The sequence below is a fragment of the Ursus maritimus genome, unplaced genomic scaffold (assembly GCF_017311325.1).
Source record: "Ursus maritimus isolate PB19 unplaced genomic scaffold, ASM1731132v1 scaffold_24, whole genome shotgun sequence".
In the NCBI taxonomy this organism is placed as follows: domain Eukaryota; kingdom Metazoa; phylum Chordata; class Mammalia; order Carnivora; family Ursidae; genus Ursus; species Ursus maritimus.
The window spans coordinates 6,531,799-6,550,249 of record NW_024424897.1 but is presented as its reverse complement, the minus strand read 5'-3'; the positions used below and the strand labels follow the sequence as shown (position 1 = coordinate 6,550,249).

At 57.1% G+C, this 18,451-nt stretch overlaps 1 protein-coding gene across 1 annotated transcript in view; it reads left to right on the top strand.

Annotated features, from left to right (window-relative positions):
* The window catches only part of TMEM104 (transmembrane protein 104), a 54,566-nt gene that overhangs the window by 21,395 nt on the left and 14,720 nt on the right, over nucleotides 1–18,451 (top strand). Inside the window, exon 9 of the mRNA XM_008693739.2 lies at nucleotides 16,810–16,903. Coding sequence (XP_008691961.2) covers nucleotides 16,810–16,903 — 94 coding nt within the window. The remainder of the gene's footprint in view (nucleotides 1–16,809; nucleotides 16,904–18,451) is intronic.

Here is an 18,451-nt window from a genome sequence, read left to right as displayed (position 1 = left end):
GGCGGCCCTTGTGACCCGTGTCTGGCCGACGCCGGGAGCTTGGCGTGGGGTGGTCTGCGGTGTCTTCAGCCAGCTGCGCAGGGCGTCCTCATGAGCCTCTCCCCCACGTCCTGAGGCTCCGCCTTCAGCCCATGATCCTGGGTCTCGAGGACGAACGAATTTCTGCCCGATACCCCGAAAATGCGTGGGCCCACAACCCAAACAAGAGCTGGGTCTCTAACGCTGAGGGAATGCTAACTTCAGACAGGCCCTGGTGCTCACACTGAAGTGACTGACTTGAAAGGATTGGCTTGTCTCTCTTTTTCAAGGAAATCAATAATACACGGACAGGCCTGTGTTATTCTTTCTCTCTCTCTCTCTCTCTCTCTCTTTTTTTTTTTTTTCCTAGGGAGCTGTCTATATATTTCATCCCGGGAATGGCCTCTTGGTTTTTGGTGTGCTTTCCATCCCCCCAGCCCAGCCCTTTCTAAATGAAATTCAGATTGCTCTGTCACTCACTCCAGCACTGTGGTTTGTCTCTGAAACTCCTGCCAACAGACCCCATGAGCCCCCAGCATCCTGCCCATCACCCATGGCTGCTGCTGCCACCCAGGCGCGGCCTCCCACCCGTCCCCAGCTGCTGCCCAGCTACTGCCCAGCATTGCTCCGGACCAGCCCTCCACCTTTTGGTGCAGACCCCGGCCGCACCTCCCTGGGCCATGGTGACCGCTGCCTCCTACCCAACACCTTTGAGTGTTGGAGCCGAGCTTCCTCCTCCAGCTCCATGAGAGGATTGTTGTTTTATTTTTACTGTGCCTCTCAGGGACATGGGTTCTGTCGGCTGGCATGAAGCCCGCCATCCATCACCCCACATCCTGCCTCTGCCATGGCCAACACCTGACACACCGGCTTAGAAGGTGACACTTAATCCCCAGTGCCGCCGCCTCTGCGCTCCCAGTAAGGATGCCAGGTGATGGGAATTCGGACTAGGTTCTCCTGGACAGTTCCCACCATCCCTCCCCCTATCTCAGAAGCTGCCGTTGCCATTGGTCGGGGTCGTGCGTTCTCTACTGTGTCCTGGTGGGTGGAGGGAACTTACATCCTAGCTCCTGAGCCAGGTAAACTGCCCAGACCCCCTCATCACAGTGGCAGTTTGAGCATCTCTGTGTCCTGTTAGAATGTCCCAGGTCCCTGCCCCCTCATCCATTGTCTGGCAAGCCGTGAGTACGTGCTCATACACACCACTTGCCCAGGGCAAGCTGTTTTGACTCCTGGGCGCATGGGCAGATGTCAGATAAATTGGCCTGGATTCTCATCCTGCCGCCCTACCCCCCATCCTCAGTTCAGCTAGGGAGGTGCCTTGGGATGGAGGAAATCATCTTGCGTGCCATCGCCTGGCCACCCCCACCCCAGCATGCTCAGCTCTTAAGAAACCCCACTGCATGGAAGCACATAAAACAAACTATAGGCCTAATTGTTACAAAGTTTGTTGGTTTGCAGAAGGGCGGGCTGCAGGTTTCTCTTGAGTACTTGGTTTTTCTTGGGTGTAAAATGTGATTCTGTGAAAACTAAGTATTTGTAAATAGAACTTTTAGAAGCCTGTCTCTCCTAAAGGTAGTATCCACGTGTGCACGTGCAAAGGGGCAGCCGTCCAAAGCCTGCTTCGTGTGGAAGCAGGCAGGCGTGGGGTTGGGGGGGACACGAACAGCCCACCTACGAGAGAGCCAGGGACGCAGACACCCTTGCGCACGTACAGCCTGGGAAGTTTCATTGAGCTTGTTAAGTGTATGCCCGCGGCCCACACTCCTGCACAGGCCAGTTTAGTTGGGAAACTTCCACATAGGTCTCCGTGGGGAGTGCTCCTCCCTGCTGGGGACCTTCTGCACTGTGCTTTTTCAGGACCATTTTATCCACGCTCCACGCTGATCCCAGGCAGCCCAAGCTGGAGGCTTGAACGCGCCTTCTCTGTGAGTGGCAGGAGTGGGCATCAATGTCTAGTGCTCCTCGCTTCCTAAGTGTCCTGGGCCAACCCTGCCACCAACCTGAGTGTGTTTGCAGCCATTCCCCTCAAGCTGCTCCAGGCCGTCCCCAAACAGTACGGCCCAGGCCATCTCCATGCTCCATATCCCCTCTGCTTCCGGCCTTCCCTTTCTGGGCAAAGAACTAAAAGTGACTGTTTTCTTAAAGAAAATGGCCTGGTTGATTTCAAATCTTCCACTCGCCTCCTCCCCACTTTGTTTCATTTCCTCCAAAAGTGCAGGGGGAAAACCATCATCTCCAACCCAACAGCCTGCCAGTGGTTTAGAGGAAGGTGGAATGTTCTTAAATATTTTGTGTAAACTGGGATGGAAACCGTACCTGCCAACCCGTTCTTCCCCTCCTGCCTTGCGTCTGTCTGATACTTTCGTTGCATGGAGGCCCCGTGGTAGTTGTGAGGGCCCTGCTGAGGTTTGGGGGGTTGTGCTTGCTCCCTGAGCAATGCTCACTCTCTGTTACAGGGTGTCTGTTGTGAGCAGAATCTGGTATCTTTCTAAATAGCGCCCCAGGGCCCCAGCAGTAATTGTTTAATTAAATAAAGCACTCATTCTAAAGTAGTAACTGTACTCCTCTGTGTTGCTGGCATCCCAGCCAGCGGCTGGCCGTGCAAACTGTGCCGAGAATAAAAGTATCTTTGGGCGCGTTCTCCGGACCGCAGGCAAGCCCAGAGGAGAAAGCAGGAGCCGAGGAAGTCCAAAGGGCTTGCAGCCAGCGGAGAGGCCGGGGGCTGAGCCTGATGGGCATCAGGGGAGCTGAACAGTTAGGGTGCATATTAATGATGACATCTGATTAATTAGCATGAGCTCGGGCTGTCTCGTGGATGAGCTGAGAGCAGACCAAGGTACATTTTAATAAGCCTTCAAGTGCAAAGGGAGGTGCCGCAGAGCGCACTGCTGAGCAGACGCTTCGTGGTGAGCGTGAATCTGGAAGGAAGGGTCACAGAGCGCAGCAGGGCATAGTGAGTTTGGCTCTGGGAAAAACTTCCTCTAGCCGCAGATTGAGATGTTCTCTGAAAACCTTGACAAGAGGAGGGACGAGACGGCCGGGCTGGGTGCTGGGTGCCAGCTGGGACCAGAAGGCCCCACCGGGCTAGGACACGTACCCCTCACTGCTGTGGGGATGTTGGGCTCCACCCACGAGACAGGTGCTCGGCCCCTGGGAGCACCGTCCAGCGCTTTGCCTTCCCCCAGGTCAGGAGCGTGCATGAGCCGCAGCTGTGTCTCAAGGCTTGGTTCCAGCAACCAACTTCAGGTACTTGTTAAAACTATACGTTCCTCGGTCCTACCCCCGGCCCAGTGTAGCAGAGCTAAGGCTTCAAGGCCCAGGAATCTGCACTTTCAACCAGCTGTGAGGAGAAGTCTGCGTACTCTCCCCTTTGAAAAATCTTGCCGGCTGAGGACCTGTCCCCGTGATCAACAGTCTCTGGGGGAGAGGCCTGTCTGGTGTCCTTTCGGGAGCTGCCCCCAGGCTGTAGCTGTGGAGGCAGCAGTCAGGGGCTCCCTATGCCTTGCCTCTTCCAGGGCGAGACGATGGCCCCACGTCCACAGGTGTGCAGCCTGGTGTCACAGGTAACCTGCTGGAGTCGATCCCTCACACACTTCAGGGCAGACAGAGAACAGCATCGCTCCTCTGATCAGGCTGTTTTCAGGCTCTGGGTGTCCCTGGGAGAAAAGGGCCTCCAGCAACATCCCTTTGCTAGTGCCTTCTTTGTTAACCCAGGGCCAACAGGTCCCTCCTGCATCCCTGCGGACGGTGCTCTTGGCTTCCACAGCGTGCCAGCCCCACGGAGAGGCCTGGAAGCTGGGGATGTTAGTGCAATTCTTATACCCAATTGGACAGAGCTTGTTAATCAGCCAGCTTGGTGCCCTGTCTCCCCTCCTTCCCCACCTCCAAGGTTACTCAGTGTCGGCAAAGAATCCTGCTCCCCAATCTGTCTATTTCGAGGTCTGACGTCAGCAGAGAAGGGGTGGAGCCAGCTTGGCCTGTGCTCCTCTCCACAGGGCTCCGGTGTTCTGGGCACCTGACTTCCTTCCCTCCCTCCCCTCCAGCTCCAGCGCAGAGCATTCCCACCGCCATGCACTCTTCCTGCACAGAGACAAGCGGGAAGAGTGGAATGAGGAAGGGAAGGCGCCAGGAACACCTACAGCCATCACCTGGCATCTCTCGTCGAGTGCTGCTCAAACACCAGGCAGCTGAGGTGACAGAGGGCATCCTCGGGACAGGGACACTAAAGGCAATCAGATTCCAGCCGGTTACTGGAGTTAACAGCTCTGCGGGCTCTAAGGTCCAGGAGGCCCAGGCGCTAGCCACCAAAAGTCCCTCAGCTTAACTCCTGACAGAATCAGGCGGTTGGGGGATGGTGGGTGGGCGGGTGGGGGCTTTTCTCCGAGGATGCCGCTGAGGGGCGGGACGGATGGCCCAGAGGCTCCCCACCCCCGTCTCTCACGGCAGAGTCCACCTGTTCCCCTCAAGGCCTCTTGTTCTGAGGACCAGCTGACCCCTAGCCTGGCCCCGATGGCTCTTCCCAGGCCCTGGGCCATGGGGCCGAGCCAGAGGAGTACCTCTAGCTTTTTCATGTGTGAGGCAAAGCACAGCCCTGGGGGAAGTAGTGCTGCTACCCCTCGTCTCCCCTTCCTTACGTCCAGCGGAACAGACCGAGACAGAGCTGGTGCTGATTCTCCTTGAAGAGATTTCAGTGGCTGAACAGTGCGAACCAGTAAGCCAAGCCTGCAGTGTGGGAGAAGTTAACATCTTGGCATCTGCTCGCTCACTCTGGCTCCCACGGGGCTCGCTGCAAGGGCCCAGGTGGCATTTTTGCCCAGTTATCACTGGGGCCCACTAGCCAGGACATCCCAGCTTCTTTTTCCACCCCACCCCAATTTAGTACAGCCCCTTTTAAGCCTTGTCCCATTAGGACAGGGAGGAGTCTTCCCCAGAGGACTTGGAGAGCCTGAGGCCATGCTCAGCCCCCATCCCTGTAGTGCAGGCCCGGCTGCCTCGGGGCACGAGAATTGTCCCCAAGGCCACGGAGCTTTTCTGTTACTTGTTCTCTCAACATTGGTTTTAGGTAAATGTGACTGTCATTTCCCTAATTAAAACCTGTTAGAAGTTCCTCTCCATAAGACAACATTTACGCTCCTTCACATGGTGTGGTCGGCTCCAGTCTCCTTCTGAAACCTTCTCTCTCACCACTGCCCCACACTCACTGGCCACTGTCCTCCAAGGACACTGGGTGCTTTCACGACTCTGTGCCCCTCAAGGGCCTTTCCCTTGCCTCAGAGTCTGACAAGCACTCACTCATTCAGAACTGAACTCAGGGGCCTCCTTTCAAGACACCTGCGGCCATTACTCCCCCCCCCAACCCCTGCCATGGCGATAATTGGACTTTTGTGTATTTGGTTACTTGGTCTCCCCGTGAGCATCTCGAGGTCAGAGCTGTGCCTGACCCACATGTCTGGGAACCAGCAGGGGCCTCACAGAGGGCAGGTGCTGCGTGACCATCTGAATGAAGGAGAGCATTCGGGTGTGCTGCCGCTGCTGGCTCCGTGGCCGGCGCTGGTCAAGTCCCTCCGTCAGCCCTTGGGGCTGCTGATGCCCACGGCTCATCACAGCTGGCAGCCACTGCTCCCACCAGAAAGATTCCACATCCAGCTGGCTTCTCCTGTTTTCCCAAAGGCACGAGTCATCTGTGCCTGACTGCCGGGACAGAGCAAGCCCTCAGCGCGGCCTTAGGGGCACCCTGTCTTTGGGGACTGAAGGCAGAGAGCAACAGTCAGGAGCTGCCCACATGCCAGGAGGTCTAGGTGGTCCCCCCACCTCTCTGCCACCTGCTCTTTGGCACCTAAAATGCAAACAGGGAAGTGTTAGGACAGGGGCCGGCTCCAGAGGCAGGTCTGTTTCTCCAGGCAGAGCCCCCAGCCTTCCTTACGCACACACCTCCTCTGTCCCAGCCACCTCCTGTCATCACTATCCTGTCATCGTTCAAGGTCAGGCCTCTGTCTTCTCACCTGGGCGGGTGGGTGTGGACCCATCTCTCTTTCTCTCTCATGCTTGCGAGCAGCCAGGCTGCCCTGAATAAGCCCGGATGGCATATCATTGAGTGACTATGTGGGTTTTCCACAATATTTGTCTTTTCCCCCCCAAACCACAAGGGTTGCAGCTCTGGCACCAAATCCTTGGAACTCAGCCCACCACCGGGCGCCATCTGGCTTTTCAGCTGAGGAAGAGACCACACAGGCATGCAGGCCTGTCCTCCAGTAGGGGGTGAGGGGGATAGCAGCCGTGCCAGGCTGACGCCACCGGGCCGGCCCAGCCCTCTGCCCCTGCCCCCGGGGGGGCAGCTTTGCTGGGTATGGAGGTGGTGGAGAGACTCTCTAGGGCACAACCAAGGGAGGCAGTAAACACCCTAAGAAAGGGACTGGCCTCGAATACGCACAGCCTGAGTTCTGATCTCAGCCCTGTCTAAGTCGTCACAAGGTCTTCACAAGTTATTTTGTCCCCTTTAGCTCAGCTTTCTAAACTGGAGCCAGTAACCAATTCCCAGGGTGTCGGGGTCAAGAAGAGGTCTTCGACGGAAGGTGCTCTGTGGGGGGGGCTCAGGAGGTGTTAGTGGTGTGGGTTCCCTTGTCTCCAAGGCAAAGTCTTCTCTGGGTGACAGCTCAGAGGCAGGGGGAGGCTCTGGGGTGAGAGTGGCCTGTTTGTGGGCACAGTTCTTCTCCCTGCCAATAGCATCCCCTCCAAATGCGGCCCCAACTGTCACCCAACTGGGGGCTTGGAGATCACCGGATGGGGGGCACCTGGACCAGGTATGTGGGGCTTGTCCCTATCCCAGAGGCTGGGGCCAGAGATTGTGACGTAATGAAGATAGTTGCCTGGGAGCCACAGCATGCTTTCTGGAAGGACACAGTCTGCGTCCCGTGGTGGTCACGGCACGTGAGCCATTTCCCAGCGGTGCACAGCCAGGCCCATGGGTACTGAGGGGGCCCTGCCATGGGTCATAACCTGTCACTCCCTCCCAGGTAGCTCCTTGTCCCACACACCTTTAACGCTGCGTTCGGCAGCCAGGCTCCCCATAGACATCACTCTCCTTGATGATAGAAATTCAGGATGAGTTTCTTGATCTTTCTTTTTTGCCATCCATGGGTTCAGGAGATGTGCTTTTTTTTTTTTTTTTTTTTTTGCCTCCCAGAGGACAAACCATAAAGATAGATTACAAACCTCAGGTCCCTAACTGAAGATTTCTATCTCATCTAACTAGGGCAGGCGATGTTTAGAGCAGAGAGTTCAGAGAAGGAGATTATTTGGGTCCTTTCCTAGGTCTACTTTGTTTCCAGTTGCCTTGAGAAAAGAGAAGCAGAAGATTTGGAGGAGGGGACCTGGGGATGCTTTCAGCTGTCAGACAGTCACAGGCTGCGTTCCAGTCGGTGTGTTCGGGGAGAAACTGAGCCCAGGAAGTGCCTTGTGAGTGCCCTGGCCGTCTCCGGGCTGACAGGCTGACAGCACCCAGGCTCCTCAGGTATTGGCCGCTGGTGGCAACAGCCCTGTGTCCAGCCCTCCCCCTCGGAACTGGTGCGGATGTGCTGGGAGCACTCGCTGCACGCAGCCTGTGTCCTGGCTGCCGCTCGCCTGCCGGTCCGGGAGCAGTTCCCTCCACTCTGTCCAGGAGATTCTCATCCGTCCTCTTCCGTGTGGACCCCTTCCCAGCCTCTGGGAGGAGGCATTCTGGGCTTGTGACAGCTGGAGCTCTCTGTATGTGCAAGATCGGGAACAGCCACCCCATCCATGGCTTCTCCCCGAAATCCTTCTCGCAGGCTCCCCGGTGTCGAGACAGCGTTTGTACCAGTTCAGCAGAACTTGTTTGGGCGCGACCTCACTGGCCCACATGCGGCTCTGCAGGGAGGGCACCCCAGAGCTTCATCCTCTTCCCAGTTAATTGGGCAGCAGGACAAGTCTGTCCTCCTGGCCGACCTCCTGCTCCTGGTCTGACCGGCTGCCGTGCGGGTTTGGTTTCTCGCCTCTGTTCTGTAGCTCAGGGGCCGCTGAGCGCGCCCTGCAGTGTCTTTAGCTCTGGGCTCCCCGTTGCCTTCGCTTGGAGCCCAGCATCCTCGCATCTCTGGCTCGGCCTCTTCCAGCAAGTACACACGTGCCTTTTGCAGGTAGGACATGTCTCCGCACTCACGCCTTCCAAAGGGGGCTGAGTCGTTTGCCGTGAGTGGACTTGGTTTTCTGCTGCAGGACGTCGTGAGCTGATAGCTGGAGAAGGGCATGTGCTCCAGAAACACACACTTCTTCAGAATATCTGTTTTTATTTTCAGGCATTTCCTGAATCTTCCATCTCTCAGTCCACTCAGTGAGCATTTCCCAGTCCTCCTAGGTGAGGCTGTAGTGTCGCAGGGACAGTAATATGCGGTATTTGCCCTCAGCAACACATTCTAGGGGGCAGGCAGTGCTCCTCTGTGCTGCGGATGGGAAGGTGTGCTCCGTCTGTCTCCATTACTCCTCCTCCACCAGGGAAACGAAAGTCAAGGGCTGGATGGATGGGTGAAGGGCCTGCCGCATCTCCGTCGTGGTCGGGCAGGTGTCTGAAGCCCAGCGGCCCATGCTGGCAGAGCCCCCTCCCACGGCGCGGCTCCGCCCCTGCTCTGGGCCAGCCCCTCCTCACTGGGCTGGGCCTTCAGAAGGTGGCTGCTCCGCTCTGCCCTGTGGGAGAACCCCTCCTTGTGGAGTTTCACGTGAACGCACAGAGCCCTGTGGATCCGGATTCTGTGGAATCTAGGTGGTGTGGTGCATCCCGCTGTAGGGTTTTGGCAAATGAGCTGTGAGAATGGTTCGCTGGGCTTGGTGCACCGAGGCTGCCACCCTGGGTTCAGACCCACACCTGTTGTCGGGCTTTCACCGTCCTCTGCGTGATGGCTGATCCTTTCTGTCTGGTTGGGAAGAACTTGAACGCTCCTGCAGAGCATTCAGGCCACTATTGAACTTGGGTGCAAGTGATGGAAGTCCATTAAGAAGAGGAGCGACCTGATTTCTTTGGCTGGAGGCCCTCACTTGGCCTCTGCTACTTGCATTCCCTGACCTGGGGTGTCTAGAGGACCGATGGGGTGTGAGAACGTGGGTGCGTGCTGGTACCGTTGGGGGTCAGATGGCCAGGGCTGATGTTTGTTGGCCACCTGTGCACACATGACGTGCTTGGAGAGGTTCACTCGCGCTCCGGGGTCTCGTGGTCAGCCAGGGCGGTGTCAGGAGGCAAACCCCAGCCCGGCACCCATGGCCCTGAAGCCTGTGGTCCCTCTCTGGCCCCTCACCGACTCCGAGCTCATCTCCTTTTTTCATGGATTAATCCCCAGACATTGTCATTCAAGTTGGGAAAATAAAAACTCCCAAACCGAAATGTGCACAGCCACTTGAGAAATAAAAATAGAATCCTTGAACACTTCTTTGCTGCACTTCAAGGATGCCTTGAAAGTTCAGTTCCCGTTTAGGGGTGGGTTCGTGCTGCGTTGTCATTAACCCCAATTAACTTTTAACCCCTGGCGCCCTGGAACGAGGGCTGCCCGTAACCTGGGCGCTCATTGCCCTTGTCACTCGAGATAGCCTCCAGGACCCATCCAGAGCTCAGCTGTGCCACCAGCGCGTCCCCACCTCTGCCAGAACCAGCGGCCTGAGCCCTGTGCGTGCTGAGACCGCGTCGTCCATAGTCAGCCCCTGGGGATCCCCGCGTGTTTAGGGCAGAGCAGGCAAAGTGTCGCCATTCCACCTCCTAAGACTTGTTACTTTGTCACTCTTGCTAAAATAACAGAGAAATCAAGCTGCCACCCCACCCCAAACCCTAGACCAGGAAGGCTCTCAGTGGATCGGCTCGCCTTTTATGTTGGTGCTCCGGGAGCTGATGGGCGGTGTGCAGAGGCAGCGGCTCGTGGCTGAATCCTGGTCTCTTGGAAGCTCCATCTTGCTGCACTGTGGGAGCCACAAGCAGATGAGCCCCAGAGCCCTCACTTTTAGAGGAACTAAATAAATCAGGCGCTCCAGGAACTGGCCATCCAGCAGGTCCCCCCGGCCCGCCACATCCTCCACATTCGTGGTAGCGCCAGCCCCAAGCTTCCTCCGGCGCCGGGAGCCAGAGAGCGCCACGGAAGCATCACCTTTGTGCTTCGCTGGCCATTGCTGGCCTTGACCATTTGGCCTTCGTCCCCACCGGATGCTGCCCCGTTGCTTCTGTCTGGGTTGGGGGACAGGGCCTCGAGGGAGCCCTCGCTGGCTGTATTGACAGTCGGCTGACTGACTGCTTCTCTGCTAGGTTTTCTCACTGTTTCTTTTTGCAGGAGGTAATTGGTGTATCGGTCTTTGTCCCGTGGACTGGCTTAGAGGTTCTAGGACGTTCTGTATGGTGGCCGTCTCTTTAGCACATCCTTCTCTCCTGTCTTCCCTTTTCTCCATGAACAGCAGGCCCTCTCTCTGTCTCTCTCTCTCCACCCCCACCCTGCCCTTGCCCCTTTTTGAGGGAGGCCAGATGGACTATGGGTCTTGTTGAATTTCACCCAAGTTTAAGTTCTGGTTAGAAGCTGCGGTTCACTGCTCATCTTCCCAGCAGGAGAAGAGATGACAGCGAACAGGATTTGGGGCTTTAATTTTGTTTTGTAATAGAAGAACTGGGGGGTGACCGGTCTGTGACTGGGAACTGTGAGTCCACTGTCTCCCAGGGGAAGGCATGGACAGAGTCCCTGCTTCGAAGACCTTCAGTTCTTGACATTAGGTTTCTTCTAAGACATCGCCCCTTCTGGGGGCCAGGCAGATTCACAGAGTGGTCCCAGCCCCTTCCTTGCTGGGGGTCCAGGGAGATGAGCTCATGGAAGGCAGCTGAGAGCCCCTCTTCTCAGAGGGGCCTTTTCTCCTTATTAGGGCTAAATATCATTCTCTCCTAAAACCAGTGGGTCCGCTCAAAGCAAATGCTGCTTCAGTTTGCTCTTCCTAAATCAAAGCATGTTGATTTCACAACTGTTGGAGGAAGAGAGCTTTTTCCTGACACAGCGAACCGCTCTTGGGCGAAGCGGGTGGCTTGCGTACCTGTGCACTGTGCGCTCTGCCAGTTCAGACGCTGCCCATGGCAGGAGGGACTGGTAGAGGGTACAAGGCAAGTCAGCAAGACGGGGTTGCCTCTCCCCCCGCTGCGGGGTTACACCTTTCCACCAGGTGCTTCCTCCACCAAATCCACTGTATTCTGCTCAGCGGGCATTTCACGTGTGCCGAGCCTTCCTGGGTGTTGGGGTGAACAGGGATGCAGGCACTCTGGGGGGGCACACGCAAAATCAACCCATGAGAAGGCAACTCAGAACCTACCAGAATTAGGCAACGTGGTACCGACTGTGTGTTTGTTATTCCAGTCAAGAGCCCGAGGGAGGAGCTCCGGGCTGAGGAAACTGGTCCCCGAGCAGAGCCGCAAAAGCAACCAGAGTAAGGGAGGCAGAGAGTGAAACTTTGTGTCAGCGGGTGGGATCACGAGGGTAAAGGCATGAGGCTGAGAAGTGGTTCGATGTGGGAACAGGAGGTGTCGGGAAAACAGCCTAATGGTATGCAGCGTGCAGGGATCGCAACGGACAGAGGGATGGGGTTAGGAGACTGCCACTCACTGCCTCTCAGCCGCCTTCTTCCCCTGCGCACCTCCCTGGTCCCTCGGCCCCCTCATCACTAAAATGAGGCACCATCGCCTGCCTGGTGACTTCACAGATGGCCAGGAGCTTGACATGAAACCGCACGTGTGAGCACTGTGTAAAGTACCGGGGACCCGCAGCATCCGGCGGTGAGGTTCCCGCGGGACAGCGTAGTCGTGAGGCCGTGGTCAGCAGGACCAGCAGAGGACGACAGGGTTGAGGTGGACGTGAGGGAACAGAAGACAGCAGCCACGCGCAGGAGCAGACTTTTGCGTGGAATTGACAACAAGAAAGGGGGTGACGAGCTTGTCCAGCCAAGAGGGCGGGGGCGGGACCCAGAGACTCGACCTGTTGTTACGCTGGAGTTTAGTGTGGGCTGAGCAATAGCTTTGAGTTTTCGTGTCGTTTCTCTGACCGGCTAACCTTACAGAGAAATTTGGAGAACGGAGAGATGCTGCACTTTTGTGCTCCAGGGGTGACCCACCCACTCCTGCTTCCCCGTTTTGTACCCTCGACGGAGGGCAGAGCCTCAGCCAGGCCTGGGCTGGTTCTGGGGATGAAACAAGGGGGAGTTGAGGAGGGAGGCAGGTGGGGGACGTGGCTCACCCTCGGCAGCTGTGACTCGAGGGTTTCTGACGGAAAGATCCAGTCTCTTAAGGAGTGTGTGCTTCTCCCATTCCCTAGCTAAAGGCTGGCTGCTCACAGGGCTTCGAACCACTCCCAAGGGGAAAGTGGCGGCCTGAGTTAGCGGCTAGCCTTCAGCTACCAGACGCCAGCCGGCTCGTGTGGACGTGAGCATCTGCCCTTCGGGGTCTCAGCAGAGCCATCATCCTGTCCTGGGAATCCCCGAGTGCGACCCACACTGGCCTTTCCCACATCTGTCAGACTGATTTTGAGGAGGGGATTCTCTTCCTGTCTCAGGCAAGCAGAGGGCTGGGGCTCTAGTCCCGTGTCGTTGGGTCAGCCCATCCATGGGGGGGCACCGTGCCCAGCACTGGGGGAACATGGTGTGCGGGAGCCGCAGCCACTGCCCAGGCAGAGCCGGCGAGGGCTCATGGGGGAAGCGTGATTGATTCCAGGGAGGGGAAGTGGAAACAATGACTGGGTGCAGGAGCGGATTCTGGAGTGGGATTTGTGGCAGAACTTGGGCCAACAGAAATAGAGCTTGCTGAGCAAAGGCCCAGTGGCAGGAAGGCTCTGGGCACATGAGGGACTCGCAGCCCACGGCTGCTGGAAAGTAGGTTCTAGGGCTGGTATCTTCAGAGACAAGTTTGAAAAAGGTGGCTGGAACCAGATCATGGGCCACTGGACTTTGTTCTGAAGTGAACAAGAAAGACGCAGGTGTGGTTGGGGCTGAGCGAGGGGGAAAACACTGGCACCAGCTGGCTCTCTCCCCAGGAAGGGGAAGACAGGGACAAAGGGATCGGGACAGATTCCCCAAGGGGACAGTCCTGACCTCTCCCCAGCCCTTTGCCTACCTGGTTCCCCTTCCCTGAGATATCACTTTCTCTGTGAAGTTCCCCTGGATGTTCCCACCACAGCCCCAGCCAGGCAAGGTCAGGAGCCCATGCCCTGTGCTCCATTCCCCCCGAGGACGATGAGAAATACATTTCTGTGGTTTTAAGCTACCAAGTTATACAGTCACGGACACTAGTACAGAGTTAGGAAGGAGTCAGCGGTTGCCAGGAGTTCGGAGCTGGAGCGGCTGGAGGTGCGTCGTGTGCTTAACCTACGCGGGGATGCAGGAGAGAGGCAGCTGGGCAGAACTGTAGACGCCGAGTGTAGACCAGGACACTCTGAAGGCCATGCCCAAGCACTGCTGGTGGGGCCTTAGCCGCTGAGCTGCCTTGTGTCCATCAAGACTGGCAAGGTCGCCATGGGGCCTTTGGTGCACATTTAAACTCACCGACCCAAAGAAGAGACCCGAGCGGCCCCATTTGCACCCTCCCAGGTCTGTCTCAGACTTTGTTCCCAGTGACCAATTTAAAGATTTCATTAGAAACCAAAGAATTGTTCTTTATTTCTTTTTCTTTTTCCGGAACGCGTTTAGCTGCAGCAGTTGCTGTCCCTGCCTCCTGGAATGAGTTGGGCTGGGAGAGTCCTTGAACAGAGGCTGAGTTTGAACTGATCAATGGCATTTGGGGGTTGGACCATTGCTCAGGAGCCGGCTAATTTATTATTTTTTTTTTTAAGATTTTATTTATTTATTCGACAGAGATAGAGACAGCCAGCGAGAGAGGGAACACAAGCAGGGGGAGTGGGAGAGGAAGAAGCAGGCTCATAGCAGAAGAGCCTGATGTGGGGCTCGATCCCAGAACGCCGGGATCACGCCCTGAGCCGAAGGCAGACACTTAACCGCTGTGCCACCCAGGCGCCCCAGGAGCCGGCTAATTTATAATGTCATGTGGGCTAGACAAGAAGGCCCAAGAGGATAGGCTGTCTCTTGGCTTTTTATCTCTTCTTTTTGAAAAAGGAAAGGGAAAACAGAAGGTGCCACGCTTGGCTGTTCAGCATTCAGAGATGAACTCCGTCCCCGCTAGACCCTGGGAACATGGGGGCCATTTCTCTTCCGGCGTCCCCTTTCTTCCCAGAGACCTGGCAGCCACACTATGGCGTCCTTTCCGGCTCTGGATGTCGGCCCCTGCGGGTCTGGCTCTAACTAATTTGCAGAGGACACCTGTTCCTTAATTAGCCCCAGCCTGTACTGTGTGTCTTGGTCTAGGTTCCCTCCGATGCGTGAGCTAGAGGCCATGCAAGGGTCTGTGCCCGTTTGCTCTGTCCACGTGGGCCCTGTGCTTCCCGCTTGCGGAGTGGTGCGGTCAGTCTGTGCTCCTGAGCGTTAAAACCACATCCCGGCCAGCGGCCCACCAGGGGTGTCACAGCTGTCGACCGAATCTTCCAAAAGAACCCTCCACAACCAGTCCCCACTGCCGTCCCTAGAACCGGACGTGGGAGGGTCAGGCAGGTGTGAGCCCCTCTGTACTCCTGTTCCCCACCACTCGGATGGCACCTCACGTACACTTCTTGCTCGACCTTTTCCACTCGTGCTTGTATGCTTCGTGTCTTTAAAAAGAGGGAAGCTCTTAGGGGGCTGGGATCCCACCCTACCGGGTTTTATAAAATGCATCCTCTTGTGTAAAAGGATTTTGGTGAACAGCTGCCGGGAGGAGGATAAAGACGGTGTAGCCTCTGAGAAGGACCTGGCAGGCTGCAGCAGCAGGATTCCCTGCCTGCCTTTGGGGCTGGTTCTGCTGCCTGGCACCCCCCCCCTGCCTCCCCCACCTCAGTTATACATAGTAGAACCTTCTGAAAACCAGTCTTTAGGCTTCAAAGATGAGCTCTGACCTCCCACGTAAGCTGCCCCTAAGCAAATGTCCAGCACGTGCCGTGGGCACCGCAGATTGGAGGGGAGGCCCCCACACCTGCCGGGACGCACCAAAGTCCATGTCTGAGCAGGCCACAGTTGTTTGGAAACATCTGTGGCAAGTGGCTCTGTATGTATGCTTCCTCAAGAGCTCTCCCTCTCCCACCCTTCAAGAAAGAAATTCTGTTGAAGTTTCCCTAAAGTGGTTATTTTCCAGAAGGACAGGCTGGTGGTACTGCTGACTGCCTCACTGAGTCCGGCCTGCAGGGGACGCCGCCTCCCCGCCCTCATCCCCCTCACCCCCAGGCACCCCCCGCTCTCCCCCAGGCACCCCAGCCTAATGGCGCTTCCCCTCCTCCTGGCGGAAGCAGAGCTGGTTCCAGGCCCCCAGCAAAAAGCCCTTTCCAGAAGTCTCCCAGCCCTGGAGCCTGCCTGGAGGCCTTGTCCCCCAGCTAATTAGAGCCTTCTCCTTAAGCGGTACTTTAGTCTCTGGTGTCATCCTCACAGTGATAATGGACTTGGATAAGAGGTCACAGCTTCTCCCACTTCCCGCTCTCCTTGCGGATGGGGGTGGGGGAGGGACGGGCACAGCCCCCCTTCCGCCAGCGCCCGCCTGCCTGTCACCCTGTCACGGGGGAGTGGGGGTGGGGGGCCTGGCCGCCAGGCTGAGCAGCTGTGATGTCTCCCCCCAGATCACAGGGCCAGAGCCCGACTCGCCATAGTGAGCCATGCTTCCCACGTTCGGGCGCCCGCCTGCTGCGCCTCTGGCGAGCGTCATTAGCGTTAACGTGATAAAATGCGCAGTGTAAATGTTAATAAGGTGTGTTGCCTCTGCTGCTTCCGAGTGGCAGATTGGAAATGGTACCATCGTCATAACGCCAACCGGCAGCTTTTAATTCCTCTGCTCCCTGAGCAACCAATTTGGCACGGAAATCCTAACCCCCCCCTCAGCCCCCAGCCCGGCTCTGCCGTGCCAGGCTTACCCCCATTTTCCTTTGCAGAGAGGGTTCAAATTCCCCACGGACTGGTTTTCTAAGATACGGTTTGAATTTTTTTTTTCTGAGTAACCACTTGGTTTTCCTTGTTCTTCACAGGGAAAGAGGATTGAGCCCCAAACTCCGCTCCCACTTTTCCTGGCTGAGGTCCCTTCTCTTCTTGGTCCAAGATAGGCCTCTGAGATCTGCCCTGGAAGCCACTGGCTCTGGCTCTCCAGGCTTTCCCTTCTCTTTAAGTCACAAACATTGAGTAATGACACCCCGATTGATCTTTTCCTCTGAGCCTGCAGCACGATCTTCACTCCGCTGCGCTGCGTAGTCGGGCCCCTGCGTCCGCTCCTCCCTATGTGCTGTCTTCCCAGTAACCTGGGGGCCCAGGGCGCACCTGGGTTCCTCTCAGATCCTCAGATTCCTGCTGTCTCACACCTCGTCGGGACTCGTGCCCAGCTCTGTGTGGGGCCGGGAACCCTGGGCATTTGCTGAAGAGAAGTAGCAGGCGATGTCCCTGGGGTGTTGCCTGGGGCTTGCCCAGAAATTTGTCTCGGGACAGGAGGCATGAGGAACAGCCCCAGAGCACGGCTCTGGATTAATGTCGCACCCCGGGGGAACTCCTCTAGCGGTGCTGTTGGCCCCCAGGGAGCCTCCTCCAGCGGCCCAGGTGCACACCGCGGTTAGGACCGGCCGCCAGGGGCAGAGGCCGTGTGGACAGCGCGTCCTCCCCCACACATGCGCGGTGTGCCACGTGCGCCCAGCCCCTGCACCCCTCACACTTGTTTCTGTCACCCAGGCTGTCTTCACTCTCCTCCTTGGACCCTTCACCTTCTTTGACGTCCAGAAGACCAAGTACCTGCAGATCCTGACCTCCCTGATGAGATGGGTTGGTGAGTGAGAGACCTCTCGAGTCTGCCCTTTCTCCTCTCATCCCTTCCTTACCCTTTCCAAGACAGCCATGCAAGCTCACGGCGTAGCTGGAAGGTGGCGGGGGTTCCGTGGACTCCCGAGAACCAGGAGGGGGCAGGGGAAACACAGCCCCGACGAAGATCACGTAGTGTGGACGGAGCCTGAGCTAGGCCCAGCCTTTTTCCCACGCGCGTGCGGGGTCCCCTCTGTCCCCCAGGCTGAGCCAGGGCTCCAGCACTGGGTCAGGCTCAGCTCCCTTCAGGGCACGAGAGCGGCTCCGCTCTGCCGGACGGTGGGGCGTGGAAAGACCCCCCCCACCATCTACGATGCCTTGTGACTGACTAATGCCCTATTGAGCAAGAGCGCCATCGTCCTCGGGTGTTTGAGGGTCTCTCCCCCTAAAGCAGGTTTGCGGTAGGGAGCTCATTCATTCCGCCGCACGGTCCCGGAGGGCCCCAGCTGCTGAGCCCCCTAGCCCCAGGACAGGAGGCTGTGGGGTCCCTGTGGGCCAGCACATGCTCTGGGATCGTTTGTATTCCCGTTTTGGTCTAAAGGCAAAGAATACCGTTGCTGTTCTGTTTGAGAGGCTGGCAGAGGGGGTCTGCCCAGCCTCCGGCACCTCGCCTGCCCCCACACAGAGGTTCCCGAGGAACCCGAGGTCGGGACTCCTCCCTCCTGACCCTCTTCTCTAGCTCCCTTTGCCATTGCATCTGCCCCAGGGCCCCTCATCAGGATTCAGGGCGCACTTTGCTCCTCATTCCATGCCAGCCCTCAACACTAGATCATGGCGAGCACAGAACAGCTTCTGATAAAAATGATTTCCGGCAGTTTTGGCACATCCTGCTCAGGATTACAGAATCCCGGTACACGAGCCACTGCGTCCTGGGGGTCCTGGCGTCTTCGGTCGGGAGGGACCGCGGCGGTCATCCAGTGTAGTCCCTGCTTCCGCAAGCACACACACAGGTGGCCTCTTGCCCAGGAGCTCACGACAGGGAAGGCCCCTGCTCCACTCGGAAGGGGTGGTTGTCAGCACTGGGGAGTCCTGCCTTGTCTTGAGCCCGACTCGGCAGCCTGTAACTTCTTTCCACCTTGGTCCTTCCTTGCACGGAATTGAGAGCTGGACTGAGTCATTTGCTATGTTAACTTTGAGGCCTCTGTAACGTGATACACCTGTCCTTCCATCACCCAGCCAAGTCAAGGGAGCAGGAGGACACTAGTCCAAGACCTGGATGGAGCGGGATTCCTAGTCTGCCCCACTCAGCTGGTCCAATCCTATATGCACCTTCCAGGTGCTGTTTGCAAATTTTATTCACACATTTCAAAGCCCCGGGTTAAAGTAACGTGACCACCTGGGAAAAAATGAGAACTCGTTACTTACAAGATGAGGACCATGCTGGCTCCAAGGATTAGGTGCTGGAATGGAGCCCCTTTGGGTCCCAGGAGGGCTTACATCCCAAAGTTGGGATCAGCAGAGATCACAATCCCTGCTGTCCACCCTTCTCCTTTTAAGTCTGCTCATAAGAAGTAGA